Source organism: Antechinus flavipes, chromosome 3 (genome assembly GCF_016432865.1).
Source record: "Antechinus flavipes isolate AdamAnt ecotype Samford, QLD, Australia chromosome 3, AdamAnt_v2, whole genome shotgun sequence".
In the NCBI taxonomy this organism is placed as follows: domain Eukaryota; kingdom Metazoa; phylum Chordata; class Mammalia; order Dasyuromorphia; family Dasyuridae; genus Antechinus; species Antechinus flavipes.
In genome coordinates, this window is record NC_067400.1 from 630,557,214 (window position 1) to 630,571,737 (window position 14,524).

General features: G+C 43.1%; 5 protein-coding genes across 8 annotated transcripts in view; all 5 read left to right on the forward strand.

The window, feature by feature from the left end:
• The window catches only part of LOC127556768 (zinc finger protein 883-like), a 116,502-nt gene that overhangs the window by 46,211 nt on the left and 55,767 nt on the right, over positions 1-14,524 (forward strand). The window lies entirely within an intron of this gene.
• LOC127557668 (zinc finger protein 436-like) overlaps positions 1-14,524 on the forward strand; it is a 134,937-nt gene that overhangs the window by 45,133 nt on the left and 75,280 nt on the right. The window lies entirely within an intron of this gene.
• Positions 1-14,524, forward strand: part of LOC127556769 (zinc finger protein 665-like) — a 572,139-nt gene that overhangs the window by 42,118 nt on the left and 515,497 nt on the right. The gene's annotated exons all lie outside the window — the stretch shown is intronic.
• Positions 1-14,524, forward strand: part of LOC127556765 (zinc finger protein ZFP2-like) — a 217,840-nt gene that overhangs the window by 42,118 nt on the left and 161,198 nt on the right. The gene's annotated exons all lie outside the window — the stretch shown is intronic.
• Positions 7,889-14,165, forward strand: LOC127556745 (zinc finger protein 665-like). Its single transcript, XM_051990134.1, has 2 exons — positions 7,889-8,011; positions 9,599-14,165. The coding sequence occupies exons 1-2, from the start codon at positions 7,909-7,911 to the stop codon at positions 12,607-12,609; spliced, it is 3,114 nt and encodes a 1,037-aa protein (XP_051846094.1). The 5' UTR covers positions 7,889-7,908; the 3' UTR covers positions 12,610-14,165.

Below are 14,524 nucleotides of genomic sequence, written 5' to 3' on the forward strand. Positions count from 1 at the left end.
TCTCAGGAAATCAAGGAAAGATAGAAGGGGAAGGGCCTTGGTGTTAGGACAGGGGTTCAGAAGGCCCAGCTCTGGTCCAAGAGCTAAGTTTTCAGGATGAAAGGGAGTTGGGGGAGAGGAAATCGGGATAACAATGGCTGAAAGAACTGGAGGGTTTAGGATGCACATATCTTTGTAGGAAGGGGCTGATTGTAGCAGGGGGTCATGGACAATATCTAAAATGATTTTTATTGCTTGCTTTAGGGAGAGATCATATAGAGTGTGGGAGAAGTACCAGGAAGAATTGAGAAGAGGAAGGATGTGCATTCTTAAAATCGTCTGATTCCCAAAAGGTTGTTTAAAGATGCTAGATAGAAAACCTCTGAGAGAACTGGGATGAAGGAACGTGAAAAAGCTTCCCCTAGCATCCTGAGGAAATAGAGATTGATTAAGGTAACACATCTTTGTGTGATCCCAGAGGCCCAATAGAGGAGTTTTGGCCTCTATCATCCTATACAAACAGGATAGTCTGGGAGGACTAGCATTCAAATGGTATTTAATAACTGCTTTATAAAGTCCACATCAGGCTCTTTATTTTTCTTAGCTTATTTATTTTGCACTTAAAAATTGGGCAACACATTATCTTGTATATAGCAGAACAAAAGAGAGGATTCAAAATATAAAGTAATAAATGTCCATTTCCTGAAAGCCTATATAATAAATACTACTCGTGTTTAGAGTGTTCTATCTTTTATTTGCTTACTGACAGGTTTTCTTTCTTTTTTCTTTCTTTCTACTTTCTTTTCCCCCTTAATCCCTTTTCTATTCCAAAAAGGTTAGACATAAACAAAAATAAAAACACAATTATATATGGTTGTGAATACATTGTGTAACTGTAGCAGTTAATTTTTACTATCCATCTTGATTTGCTTGAGCTCCCCTACGTTGGTGAAGACTGAGCGGGTGTAAGAAACAAAATATCTTATCATAAACTCTGAAGGCTCACAGATAAGTGCAGGAAAGATTTATTTGTTGCTATAATGGGTACCTAGCAGCCCTTTCTGTAGTAGCTAGAAACTGGAAACTGAGTGGATGCCCATCAGTTGGAGAACGGCTGAATAAGTTACCACTTATGAATGTTATGGAATATTATTGTTATTTAAGAAACGACCAAGAGGATGATTTCAGAGAGACCTGGAGAGACTTACAGGAACTGATGCTGAAGGATATGATCAGAACCAGGAGATCATTATACACGTCCACAACATGACTACATAGCTATCAATTCTGTTGGAGGTGGCTCTCCTCGAAAATGAGATGATTCAAACCAGGTCCAATTGTCCAGTGATGAAGAGAGCCATCTACACCCAGAGAAAGGATTGTGGGAGCTGAGTGGGGTCCACGACATAGCATCTTCACTTTTTCTGTTCATGTTTGCTTGTATTTAGTTTTCTTTCTCAGGTTTTTCCTCCCTTTTTTTTCCCCCTGATTTTTCTTGCGCAGCAAGATAACTGTATAAATATGAATGTAAATAGATACTGGATTTAACATATATTTTAAGATATTTAACGTGTATTGGAATACCTGCCATCTAGGGAAGAGGGAGGGGGGAAGGAGGTAAAAATTTGAAACAGAAAATTTTGCAACAGTCAATGCTGAAAAATTAACCATACATATGTTTTGTAAATAAAAAGTTTTCATAAAATTAAAAAAAAGAAGAATGTGTGCCTAAGTTAAGGAGACACTTTGGAAGCTGCAAAAACTGCGTTTGGTACTCTATCCGGAAGTACAAGTCCCATCCCCGTTCTCCATTCTTAGGCTGTTACAGAAATAGAAAATGTGAATCTCCACCCCGCAGTGCACGGCCTGTCTCTGCTCCCAAAGAGCATCCATTGTTATTTTGAAGATAAAGGCAGAGTCCCAAGGGTTCCAGTTCAACTCTAAAACTTCTTTCAGATGCCTTTTATGTTCTTTCTGAATTTGACTTTTTCATCTAACTTTTATTTCCCGAATTTAATTTTCATGAGTCTCTGGAAACTCAATCCTAATTCAATTCTCATGTGCTGAAGAAAGCTACAGATCCCACCGGTTCCACAACCCGCCGGACGCGCCAAGGCCGGGATTTGCCGGACGGGCTTTGAAAGAAGCATTTGCGGGAGATTCGCAGTTAGCCAGAAACCTCCCCCCCCCTCCCCGGAGCTCCTGGCTCCCCCAAGCGGGAGGGGCCGATACAGCCTCTTAGCCCCGGATCTTCCGCGCTGAGGAAAGGACTTTGCTCCTAAAAGCGCCGGCGCCGACGGGAAAAGTAAAAACACACGTGGGGGTTTTACCCCCTTCTCCACGGGGCTGAAGGAGGCGCTTAAAGGGGGGCCAGAGACCCGTGTTTCAGGGGGACAGCTTGGAGGGAGGCTCACTCCCCCCCACGGACGGAGGGATGAGCGGCTGTCCCGGGGGAAATGTCCAAAGGAGCAGAAACTGCATCAAACCCGCAGCGGGGCCTGAGAGTGTTGAGGTCTAGATTTGGGGGACCTAAATGAGATTAGGGTTTAGTTAAGTCTAGTGGCAGGTTTGGGGTACAGGGAGTCAAGCAAAGCTCCCCTGAAACCCCCTTGGATTCGGCGCAAGGATACGGGGATAAAAGGGGTCTAGTAAGCAGCGCGAGTTCCCAATAAAGCCATTTATTGGCTCGAGAGCTAGATTGATAAGAGGTTTATTATTAGGTATAAGGAGACAGGTGAAGCTAGAGATAAGGAGGGCACTGGACAAAGGGTCCAGTGGACAGAGTCCTCACATGGCAGCCATGTTTGGAATCTCTGCAAAGAGGGGGTCGCACTGTCTCCCTTTTATAATAGACTTACTTCGAGGGGCTTTTGGGTGTAGCCCCAAAGTTAGCTCAGATCCGGGTGGGGCTGGGACAGGTCCGGATCTTCTATTGGAATTCAAAGGGACCAGGATTTGTGAGTTAAAGGGCAATTTACATGATTCACTAGGAGAGGCTGGGAATCTAGAAAGGAATCTTTCCCACATGAAGAGGGCTGAGCAAGAGCGGGTTCTCTCCCTGTGTCCCCTCACTGAAGGGGGGGATGGGGGGGGCGTAGGAGAAGGGGGGGCCGAGCCCTCATTTGTAATTATGCAAATGATGGAACACAGAACTTCCACGTCCACTTTTCTAAGAGGAATTTCCGAGCACATCCGGGTCTCTTCCTTGTACGGAGCCCACATTTCACCCCCAGCTCATCCGCAAAGGTTCGCGAACAGACGCCCTGGGGGGCAGGAGCTGCTTCCTGGGTCCCGTGTTTATTTCTATTTTCCCTCCAGCGCGGGGAGAGGGAGCAGGGGAGGGGCTTCTGTGCGCAGGCGCGCCTGGGACTTCCCTTTTCCTTCTGGAGGCTCCTCCCCTTCGGCGCCAGTTCCGGGCGGTTCTTGTGGCCGAGTTTGCAAAGCTGTTGCGCGTGTGCGGGCTCCGAGTGTGGGGGTGCGCGTGCGGGAGAGGGGTGCAAAAGTGCCGTAGCTGTGAGTGGGGCGTGTAACTGAACTGCGTGTGCGCGTGGGGGAGGGGTGCCAGAGTGCACGTGGGTGTGGCTGCCCCTGGGAAGGGCGGGGCTTCCCCCGAGTGATTTCACCTGTGTGGGCTGAGATGGGGGAGGGTCTGGTCTTGTCCATCTCTGCAGCTTGGGGGGCTGCTGAGTGTCTCTTGGGGAGCCCAACTGACCCCTCACCCACTGAGCCCGGCCGGCCTTGGCCCTTTGCACACTTGGAGGGGGCGAGGATCCTGAAACTTGATCCGCGGTTACCTCAGTTTCCCCTAGTGTAAAAAGGGGGTGAGAGTTGCCCCTCCCCCTCTCCCTCCCAGTGAGATCCCTTCTGCAAACCACTAAATACAGGTCCTTAATGCAGGAGCGCCCTCTACAGGCAGCTCTCAGTGTGACCTGTGCCCAGTCCTCCCCTTTGCCTGGAGGACGGTAGGACTGGTGGAGGAGGTTCCCAGGCAGGACTGGAAGGGGGAGGGGTTGTTCAGGCTCTGGGCCTCCCATCCAGCTCTGCCCTTTGACCCTCATCCCTCCTGGTGGTCTTGGGACCTCTCCCAGCAGTTCTGGAGCCTTTGGGAGGAGGGGGCCCCTGTTACACTTGGGGAAACTGAGGCAGGCGGGGATGAAAGTCTTGGCCAAGGTCATACGAGACTGCCGGGGATTCCGGTGAAGGCGCTGTGACCTTGACCCCGTTGGGCTCACGCTCTCTGCACGTTCCTCTCCCCAGAGTGTAGGAAACCTTAATGTCCCGTGGCGGGTTCTGGGAGGGTCTCCCTGCCCCACAGGTGAGAGCTCTGTCTCCTTCTTTGAGCCCTGATTTCTCTGCCTCCTTCTCTCTGAGGTTTTTCTGCCTCCTCCCGGGGAGCCCTCAGAGCTCTCTCTCTCACTGTGGGCGGGTCAGCAGCAGCCTGGGCAGAGAAGGCTCAGACCCGGCCTCCCTCTCTGAGGTCCCTCTCCCTCCCCGCCCCCCAGGCTGAGGACCCAAGCCCGGAACCAGCAGATGGCGCTTGGCAGCCGGAGCCCCTTGTGCCAGGTGAGTGCCGACCTTCCCCAGAGCTAAGCAGCGCCATCGGGGTGGGGGTGCAAGCGCCCAGGAAGCTTCCTCCTGTCAGAGAGAGGCCTCTCTGTCACGCCAGGAGTCACCCCCCTGGCACTGCCCATTCCCTGCCCCCTCGGGGAGTCCCTCCCCACCAGTTCTCCCGACCCGTCAGGGAGCATTGAGAACGGGTGCTGGGTGCCAAGCACTTTGCCAACCTAGTGGGGAGCTGTGTCCACACCAGCTCTGGACAGTGTAGGTGGGAGGCGCTCTCGGAGGGAAGGCTCTTCCACTTGGGGACCAGGAAAGTCTCTTTTTTCCAGAAGGTGAGACGGGAAGGAGGCCGGGAGCGCCGGGGAGGAGGGAGGATGTTTCCAGGATGAGAGAAATCCCTGGATGCCGGAGTGATGGGATGGAGGGTGTCTCTGGGAGCAGGAGGAGGAGGGGAAGAAGGTGGGAGAAGCCTGGCCGGCTTTGGGGCTGGTTCTGTGGCATCAGCCATGAGTCGGGAGCCATGGAAGTAGCATCTTCTTTGATCCCCTTGTGAGAATCTTCGGGGTCCTTGCTGAGAACGCCTGGAGTAAGGGAGCGCAGGGTCCAGCAGAGACTAAACTGGGCTTGATTTCTCCCCTCGGGAGCGGGACGTTTTCCATGGGTGGCTGAGGGACATGTGTGTGTCCTACTTCAACAGAGGCGCAGACACAGCCTCTCCTCCTTAGCCACATGACTCTCCTTGGACCGGACGTGGTGTGTTTGTCTTTCCCAGAGTTCAACGAGGAAGGAGATGGGGAGGGGGTGACCTAAAGCTGGCCCTACAGCAGCACCAGGGAGGATGGTGAGGGTTGGGGGCCATTGAGAAGTCTCCCCAGTGAGGAGGGCCTCTGGCTGGGCTGAGAGCGGAGGGAAGCGGGAGTCATGGCATGAAGGGGGCCCCGAGGCCACGTCTGGGTCTGTGAGGGGGAGTCAGGGAGAGCACAGGTCGGCCCCTGACCTCTCTGACCTGTGGGCTCAGACCTACCTGGGGAGTGCAAGCACAGCCCTGCCTTTCTAGGAGACAGTTATGTCAAGGAAAAGGAGAGCTTGTTCTCCTCAGGGCTTCTGCGGGGAAGAGAAGCCCCAGGTAAAGTTTGCTCAAAGAGATGGACCCTGTGGAAACCAGAAAAGACTCTTGTGACGTCTGTGAGCAAAGACCTTTCTGAGAAAGACCAGTTTTCTCTAGGTCCTAAGGCCACAGGCTCCTCCTCTCTCTCCTCTCATGGCCAAGATCAAACTTTGACAGAAGACTATTGTTTACTAATAGAAAGGACTCTTGGGAAAATTGAGATTCTGGAAGACATACCATCCCTCAGGGTAAATCTAGTCTTATGGAACTGACTTTCTCCTAAACTAGATGATAAGGTTTCATTGAAAGCCCCATGTGTTCTCCCCTTCGGATGCTGGGATGTTTGATCTTCTATATGTAGATCCTTAATGAAAAATACTCTAAAAATTGGGCATTAAGGCACTATGGTTTGGATCAGAATGACTGTTCTATAATCTGAGTGCAGTCACTCTAGTGGTTGCTAAGTGGTTAAATGGTTTTCGATGTTACCATATCCAGGACTGCTTTCATCTGAATGAATTTGCTTTGATTGCTGACAAGTTTAAGGAATTTATAAGATTGTGACTCTAATGATTCTTTTCTGCTAAATGGTCATTTAAATGTAATTCCTTACACCTGTTCCAGTGCTGTCCTTAGGAAAGCAAACTCTCTTGGAATCTTGAAAACTGAAGAATTACACTACTATATTTATTTTAAAATATTTACTTATTTATTCATGCAATTAGATCGATTTAGCTTTGAAAGTAAGAGAAATACTAACAGCTTTCTGTTAGGAAATGAAATAAGGCCACTATCAATTCTTTTTTTGTTTTTTCTAGGAAACTCTTTGGCCTTTTTAGCAGGTAACTGCCATGTTTCTAGACCAGGTCTTAAAAATCTTCAGAGCCTTGACTCAGTGTCTATAGAATGTAATGAAGTGGTTTAGGAAAATTCTCCAATTCCACCTGGCATGGAAATTACTCAGTTAAATCTCAACTCAAATGAGGTTTTATTCAATTGCTCAAAAATATAATACTAGACAGAAATTAAGCTAAAAGTGAAATATACACGAGAAGTAGATGAGTTAGATGTTTTTAAGAAAATCAAATTGAGAAAAAAAGGGATTTTTATTTGGAAGGAAGAGAATTGCTCCCAACAAAGAGAACTTCTGAGAAAGCCAATCCTGTCTTCTGCTGGAACTTAAAAAGACTCAGTTCCACTTTAGAATGAAAAAGCATCACCTGACAAGTACATTTCTCAAGCACATTTCCTATATTTCATAAGTTTGAAAATAGATAGTGCCTTCCAGCATGTCCAAGGATTTGCAGATGTGGACACTCTCTTGCATGATAGCCATCATTTGCCTTTTCACTCCTCTTGATTCCTTATCCCCGATATTCTAGAGTTTTACATCATGTTAAAACCTTCTTTTTCAGAAAAAAATGTATATATGTCATTCTTATGCATTTGCTCCATCTCCAACCCCAAGTGGTAAAATATGGCATTTTAAGTCAGGAAGGAACTTCTCCTTTCCCCAGAAGAGTTACTCTTCTTTTTCAATAATTCAATATTGAAGTGATTGACTCCATTCCACAAACAAGTGAAGGCAATCATAAAATAAAGACATGACCCATCCTGCCCAGTGTCATCTCAGCCTTTCAGTGTAAGAGTAGAGAATGCAATAGAGAATGCAGCTTTATGGCGTAAGTAGTCTCATACTACTCTATCATGGACATATTGGGAGTAATATAGCTCTAAAGTACTTCGCTTGTTTTCGTCTAGATAAGAATATATCAGACTTTCAGGAAATTTGCCAATTCTTTTTTGGTTTCTACTTTTCTTAATAATCCGTTTTCAGATTCTATTGACTCAGAATATAAGGTCCTTGTCAACATCTCCCAAACTCTTCATGGAATTTTCCCTCCCCTTCTCTCTCTTACACACATTTTCTTACCTCACTGATAGGTAACCAACATTTTCCCTCCTTACATCAGGACAGGCATTGTACATTAAGAAGCCTTTAAAAGCTTTTAGTATTCTATTGTGATTCTTATTTCAAACAGAAAAGCTGTTCTCAGAATCCCACTGGGCCCTTAATGCATGGTTGTAAAGTGTTGAGTGTGACAGTCATAAAGGTCACGTGATTTTTTAAAAGAGAAATCCCAACTCTGGTTCAGTTTTCTCCTCTTGGTGATGAAGGTTGTACTAGACATATTCTAGAGTCTCAGCTCAAAATCTTGTGCCTTTTGATGGTTTAGGAGTTGGTGACCTTCAAGGATGTGATGGTAGACTTCACTGAGGAGGAGTGGGGGCTCTTGGATCCTTCTCAGAAGGAGCTGTACAAGGAGGTCATGCTGGAGAATGTCGAGAATCTGCTGTCCCTGGGTAAGGACCATTTCCTATCTTTTCTTGGTTTTAGTTGTCAGGCCAAATATACCATAAGCAGGAGAGAATGGATGCATACTCTAGTGCAAGCAGCCTTAGGTGCTAGGTCCTTTGGGTGTTCACTCTCCATCCACTTTGTTCTTCTCTTGTGTCTTTTTTAAATTGAATCATTTACTTCCATTTCAACAGCTGGAGCCATAGATGACGACATGATCAGTGTTCATTGTCAGGAAAAACATGATTTTTGTTTGACTGATTCTTGATGTCTCATTGAGTCATTCACTTCTATTTGTTCTACTTTTAGTGAATTTCTTCCTTAGCATTTTTTATCTCCTTTTGAATTTGGTGAATAGATCTGTTAAATGATTGTTCTGTTCATTGGATTTTTTTTTTTTAAGAGCAGTTGTTTTCTTGAGACCATTTCTGTTTCTTTAGCCATTTTTAATTGATGGGCATCTATTTATTTTCCTATTCTTTGCCACACAAACAGAGGTTCTACATATATTTTTGCACTTGTGGGTCCTTTTCCCTGATTTATGATTTCTTTGGTATTCAGACCAGTAGGGTTACTGCTGAATCACAGGATATACAGAATTTTATATCCCTTTCAGCCTAATGCCAAATTACTCTCCAGGATGGGTGGATCTGGTCACAACTCCACTAGCAGCATATTAGCATCCTACTTTCTCCTCATCCCTTCCAACATACCTTCCAACCTTGTTCATTATGTTTTCTGTGATCTGAGATGATATGGTAGGTGTGAGGTGGTAAAACCCACGATCTCCTGAGAGTGCTACAGAAGTGTTCAACCCACCTCTCCAGGATCCTGTTGGTATCACTGATCAGTGTGGCTCCATCAGCACTTAGTAGTTCAGCTTCACTCTATTAGGACTTTGGCCCATAAATACCTTTCAGGCATTGTAAAAGCAGTCGGTACCAAATTGAATTTTATGTGGCCTCTTACTCAGCCCAGAATTTTGAATTTCTCTCAAGTTTTGTTTACACTTACCTTTTGAGGGAGTTAAATGCTGCTTCTTAAGTGATTGAGGCAACTTACTTGCAGGCCCTGTAGAGTTCTGAGATTTTGTTTGATACCGTCTGAATTTCCCCACCATTTGCATCAGACCAATTGGGATATTTCCAAGTGTTCTGTCCCAGATGAGTGTCTGGGGCACTGTATGACAAATCTCTGAAATCTGCCCAGTCCTTTTCAGCTGAAATGTTGCAAATCTTGCTGCTTCCAAGTTAGAAACAAACTGTTCTCTCATGAAGAATCAATTTACCCTGTTGATATTGAATCTGGCTGTTATCTTGCCCTGTGGCTGCCCTTTCTATTCAGCAGCCAGGACTCTGCTGTGTCCATCTCCTAGGTCACTTTCACATCCTGTAGGTCTCTTCTCCTCATAGAGAAAAAGTGTAGTAAGTACCAGTTTTTGCTACAAGAATATATCCATGAAGTTTTATTCTGTTGAGATTAGTAAAGAGAAGGGCATGAGCTACTGAAGTCTTAAGTCATCATTACTTTTGCTTTTAATTATCTGTGTATCCCTTTTTATGCCTTGGTGTTTGCCTGTTCATTTTCTTCAGATGTGCAGCCCAAGTTTGAAAGGAATGAGATGACTAGAACGGTGGGACTTTTGGTGGAAGAATGTATCCTGCAAAGATTCATGAAGGATGATCCCTGTGCCTTGACTTTGAGGGAAATACATGCCTCTAAAATCCAAGTAGATAAGCCAAAGACTGACTGTGAATTGGATGAAAGTAGAAAGAGATTCAGTCGATTTTGTTTCCTAAATCAGTATAAGAAAATGAATTCATGGAAAAACTGGCTTCTGGATAGTGAATATCAAAAATGTTTTCCTGAACAGGAAGAGCTTTCTCATTCCCAGGAGAAGCCTGCTGAAATTGTAATGAATCAAGATAATCAATGGGAAATGGCCTTCAGCAAGAGTTCAGACCTCACTAGACTGCAGAAAAATGCTAATGGGGAAATGGTTTGTGTGGGTCAAGGTGGAAAAGCCTTGAGTCAGACCTCTAAGCTCATTACTCAGCAGGTAATTCAGATAAGAAAGCAACCTGATGAATATAGTGAATGTCAAGCAATGTCATCCCATTATTCATCACTTCCTTCCCAATATTCAGTCAATCCTGGAATGAAAAAACCTTTATTTGGTGAGTGTGGGAGGGTCCATAGTTGGAACTCAGACCTTGATAGATCTCAGAAGATTCATCCTGGAGAGTTTTATAAATATAATGAAGGTGGGAAGATCTTCAAACAGCGATTCTTTCTAGCTATACCTGAGAGATTCCACACTGGAGAGAATCCTTTTGAAAGTAATTACTGTGGAAAGACTTTTGCATCTAGTTCCACTCTTAGTAAGCATCATAGAATCCAGACTGGAGAAAAACCTTTTAATTGTAATCAATGTGGAAAGTTTTTCACACAGAGTGTCAGTCTTGCTGAACATCAGAGGATCCATACAGGAGAAAATTTTTATAAATGTAATCAATGTGGAAAGGTTTTTATAAAGAGATCCAGTTTTGTTGTACATCAGAGAATCCACACAAAAGAAAAGCCTCATAAATGTAATCATTGTGGAAAGGCTTTCACATGGAAGGGAGATCTTAACAGACATCAGAAAATCCACACTGGAGAGAAACCTTTTAAATGTAATCAGTGTGGAAAGGCTTTCACAAGAAATTACATGCTTGTAGAACATCAGAGAATTCACACTGGGGAGAAACCTTATAAATGTAATCAGTGTGGAAAGGCTTTCATAAGGAGTGCACATCTTGCTGTACATCAGAAAATCCACACTGGAAAGAAACCTTTTAAATGTAATCAATGTGGAAAGTCTTTCACACAGAGTTCCAGTCTTACTATACATCAGAGAATCCACACTGGAGAGAAACCTTATAAATGTAATCAATGTGAAAAGGCTTTCATAAGGACAGCCAGTCTTCTTTTACATCAGAGAATCCACACTGGAGAAAAACCTTTTAAATGTAATCAATGTGGAATGGCTTTCATAAGAAATTACATGCTTGTAGAACATCAGAGAATCCACACAGGGGAAAAGCCTTATAAATGTAATTGTTGTGGAAAGGCTTTCATAACGAGAGCCAGTCTTCTTTTACATCAGAGAATCCACACAGGAGAAAAGCCTTATAAATGTAATCAGTGTGGAGAGGCTTTCACACAGAGTTCCAGTCTTACTGTCCATCAGAGAATCCACACTGGAGAGAAACCTTTTAAATGTAATCAATGTGGAAAGGCTTTCATAAGAAATTACATGCTTGTAGAACATCAGAGAATCCACACAGGAGAAAAACCTTTTAAATGTAATCAGTGTGGAAAGGCTTTCACATACAGTACCAGTCGTGCTTTACACCAAAGAATCCATACTGGAGAGAAACCTTTTAAATGTAATCAATGTGGAATGGCTTTTAGAAAGAATTTCAAACTTGTAGAACATCAGAGAATCCACACAGGAGAAAAGCCTTATAAATGTAATCAATGTGGAGAGGCTTTCAGAAAGAGAGACAGTCTTGCTTTACACCAAGAAATCCACACTGGAGAAAAAGCTTATCAATGTATTCAATGTGGAAAAGCTTTCACATGCAAGGGAGATCTTAGCAGACATCAGAAAATCCACACTGGGGAGAAACCTTTTAAATGCAATGAATGTGGAAAGGCTTTTATACGCAATTGCAGGCTTACAGAACATCAGAGAATCCACACAGGAGAAAAGCCTTATGAATGTAATCAATGTGGAAAGGCTTTCAGAAAGAGAGACAATCTCATTTCACACCAGGGAATCCACACAGGAGAAAAGCCTTATAAATGTCATCACTGTGGAAAGGCATTCAGATATAACTTCTACCTAACAAAACATTACAAAATCCACACGGGAGAGAAATCTTATGAATTTAATCAATTTGGAGAGCCTTTCAGAAGAAATTATGTACTTGCAGAACATCACAGATTCCACGCAGAAGAAAAGCCTTATAAATGTATTCAATGTGGAAAGGTTTTCACATGCAAAGGAGCTCTTAGCAAACATCAGAAAATCCACAGTGGAGAGAAACCTTTTAAATGTAATCAATGTGGAAAGGCTTTCATATATAATTACAATCTTACTCAACATCAGAGAATCCATACAGGAGAAAAGCCATATAAATGTAATCAATGTGGAAAGGCTTTCATAACCAGTGGAAATCTTGCTGTACATCAGACAATCCACACGGGAGAAAAGCCTTATAAGTGTAATCAATGTGGAAAGGCTTTCAGAAAGAGAGAGAGTCTTATTTTACACCAGGGAATCCACACCGGAGAAAAGCCTTATAAATGTAATCAATGTGGAAAGGCTTTCACGTGCAAGGGAGTTCTTAACAGACATCAGAAAATCCACACTGGAGAGAAACCTTTTGAATGTAATCATTGTGGAAAGGCTTTTACATGCAGTGCCTATCTTGTAAAACATCAGAGAACTCACACTGGAAAGAAACCTTTTGAAACTATTCAATGTGGAAAGGCTTTTGCACAGAATCGAAATCTTGTTGAACATCAAAGAACCCACACTGGAGAGACGTTTTAAATGAAGTCATTGAGGAAAGGATTTCACAAAAAGGTCCTTTCCAGCTGCATATTAGAGAATCCATCCTGGAGAGTAAACTTATAAATGGGAGTAATGTGGAAAGGCATTCAGCTAGAAATCCAAGATTGGTAAATGTCAGAGAATCCTCACGAAGGAAAATCATAAACGTGAAATGATTTCACAAAGAGTTCCCACCTGGCTGTATATGAGACAATCCACACTGGAGAGAAAACTTGTAATTGTATTCAATGAGGAAAGCCTTTCACACAAAGAATCCTCCTCAACATCATAGTAGCGACACTGGAGAGATGTGTTTTCAATGTGTTCCATGTGGAACCATTTCACTCTCATCTCCAATCTAGCTAAATATTAGACACAATAAGATAGGAAATACTTACCTCCCTAAGAATCTCCCCTAAAATAAAAAATAAATGCCTCATAATAAATTTTGTGCAGTAAAAGTGACCAAAACTCCAGAAGTTGTCCAGCCCTTACCAGGATCTTAGGAAGGATCTCATATCCTCCTGACCCAAATGAAGGACTAGGCACTATAGGCAGCCTCTGCTACATTAGCCAAGAGCAAGCTTGGGGGCAGTTGGGTTAGGCTGGGGTTTCAGCCTCTAAAGTTTTCACTCTAGCACGGTGAACTATAGGGCCAGATAATTGAAGGAGAAGAGAAAAGAGCCCTGTTCTAGAGAAAACTTCTCAGATGAAGATTTCATATTTCAAATACTCAAAAGAGACAGGAACAGGTAGTTTCTGATGACAAAATTAAAATTCCAGCCATATGAGAAAATATTCTAATTTGTTATTGATGAGGGAAATACAAATCAAAAACACCATTATGATATTGCATTCGGGACAATACTTTGTTGCTGAAATTATCAAGTGATCCATTTAATTTGGAGAACAATATGTAATCATGATAAAAGATTTATAAACTTGTGTATACTTTTTTATTCCAAAATCCACTATAAGGTCTATTTACCAAGATAATTAGAAAAAAAAGCCAATTTATACGTTTTAAAAGATTGTTAGCTGTCTTTTGGCTGAGAAAGAACTAGAGACTGTGGAGATGCCATCAATTCATGAATGGCTAAAGAGGAATGGAAAATGACCTAAAATCTATGGTTAATAGTTTCAGCAGTGGTTGATGATAGTGTGTTGAGAACTTTATGAAACAGTTCAGGCCATCTCTTCCATTATCATATCCTTATCACTAATCAGTGTAGCTCCATCAGCATTGAGCAGCTTAGTTAGCTCTTTGGTACATAAATAGTCTTCAGAGCATCATAAAAGAATTTTGGATTGTTACACTTAATGTAAAAATGAAATGTGTCTATATACTGGGCCAAAAATCCAACATGTCTGTAACCTTTGCTTATACTTTTGGGAGAGTTAACGCCTTCCTAGAGATGGATGACCTAAATTACTTGTAATCTTGTAGAGTTCTTATTTTTCAGTTAATACCGTCGAAATTTCCCCATTGTTTTCATCAAACTAATGTGGATGTTTACTTTTTCCCCAGGTGAATAAATATGAAACTATCCAACAAATCTTTGAAAGCTGTCTACTCTTTATCTGCTCTACAATTTTCAGTTGTGTTTTGGCTCAGTTTTCCTTCTAAAATAGAAGGAATTTTGCTAAAATAGCAAAAACAAGACTCTAATCTACTGGCATCTGGTAGTCATCTTGGCCTTGGGCCCCTGTCTTTACTGAATGTTTATATTTCATTGGGGGAGAATATGTATCTGGTTGGTCCAATGCTTTGACATGCACATCTCACATATTATCTATCTCCTTTTATTATTATCATTACTTATTAATTTGGTTTTCTTTGCTGGGCAATTGGGGTTAATTGATTTTCCCAGTGTCACAAAGCTAGGAAGTGTAAAGTGTCTGAGCCAGATTTGAA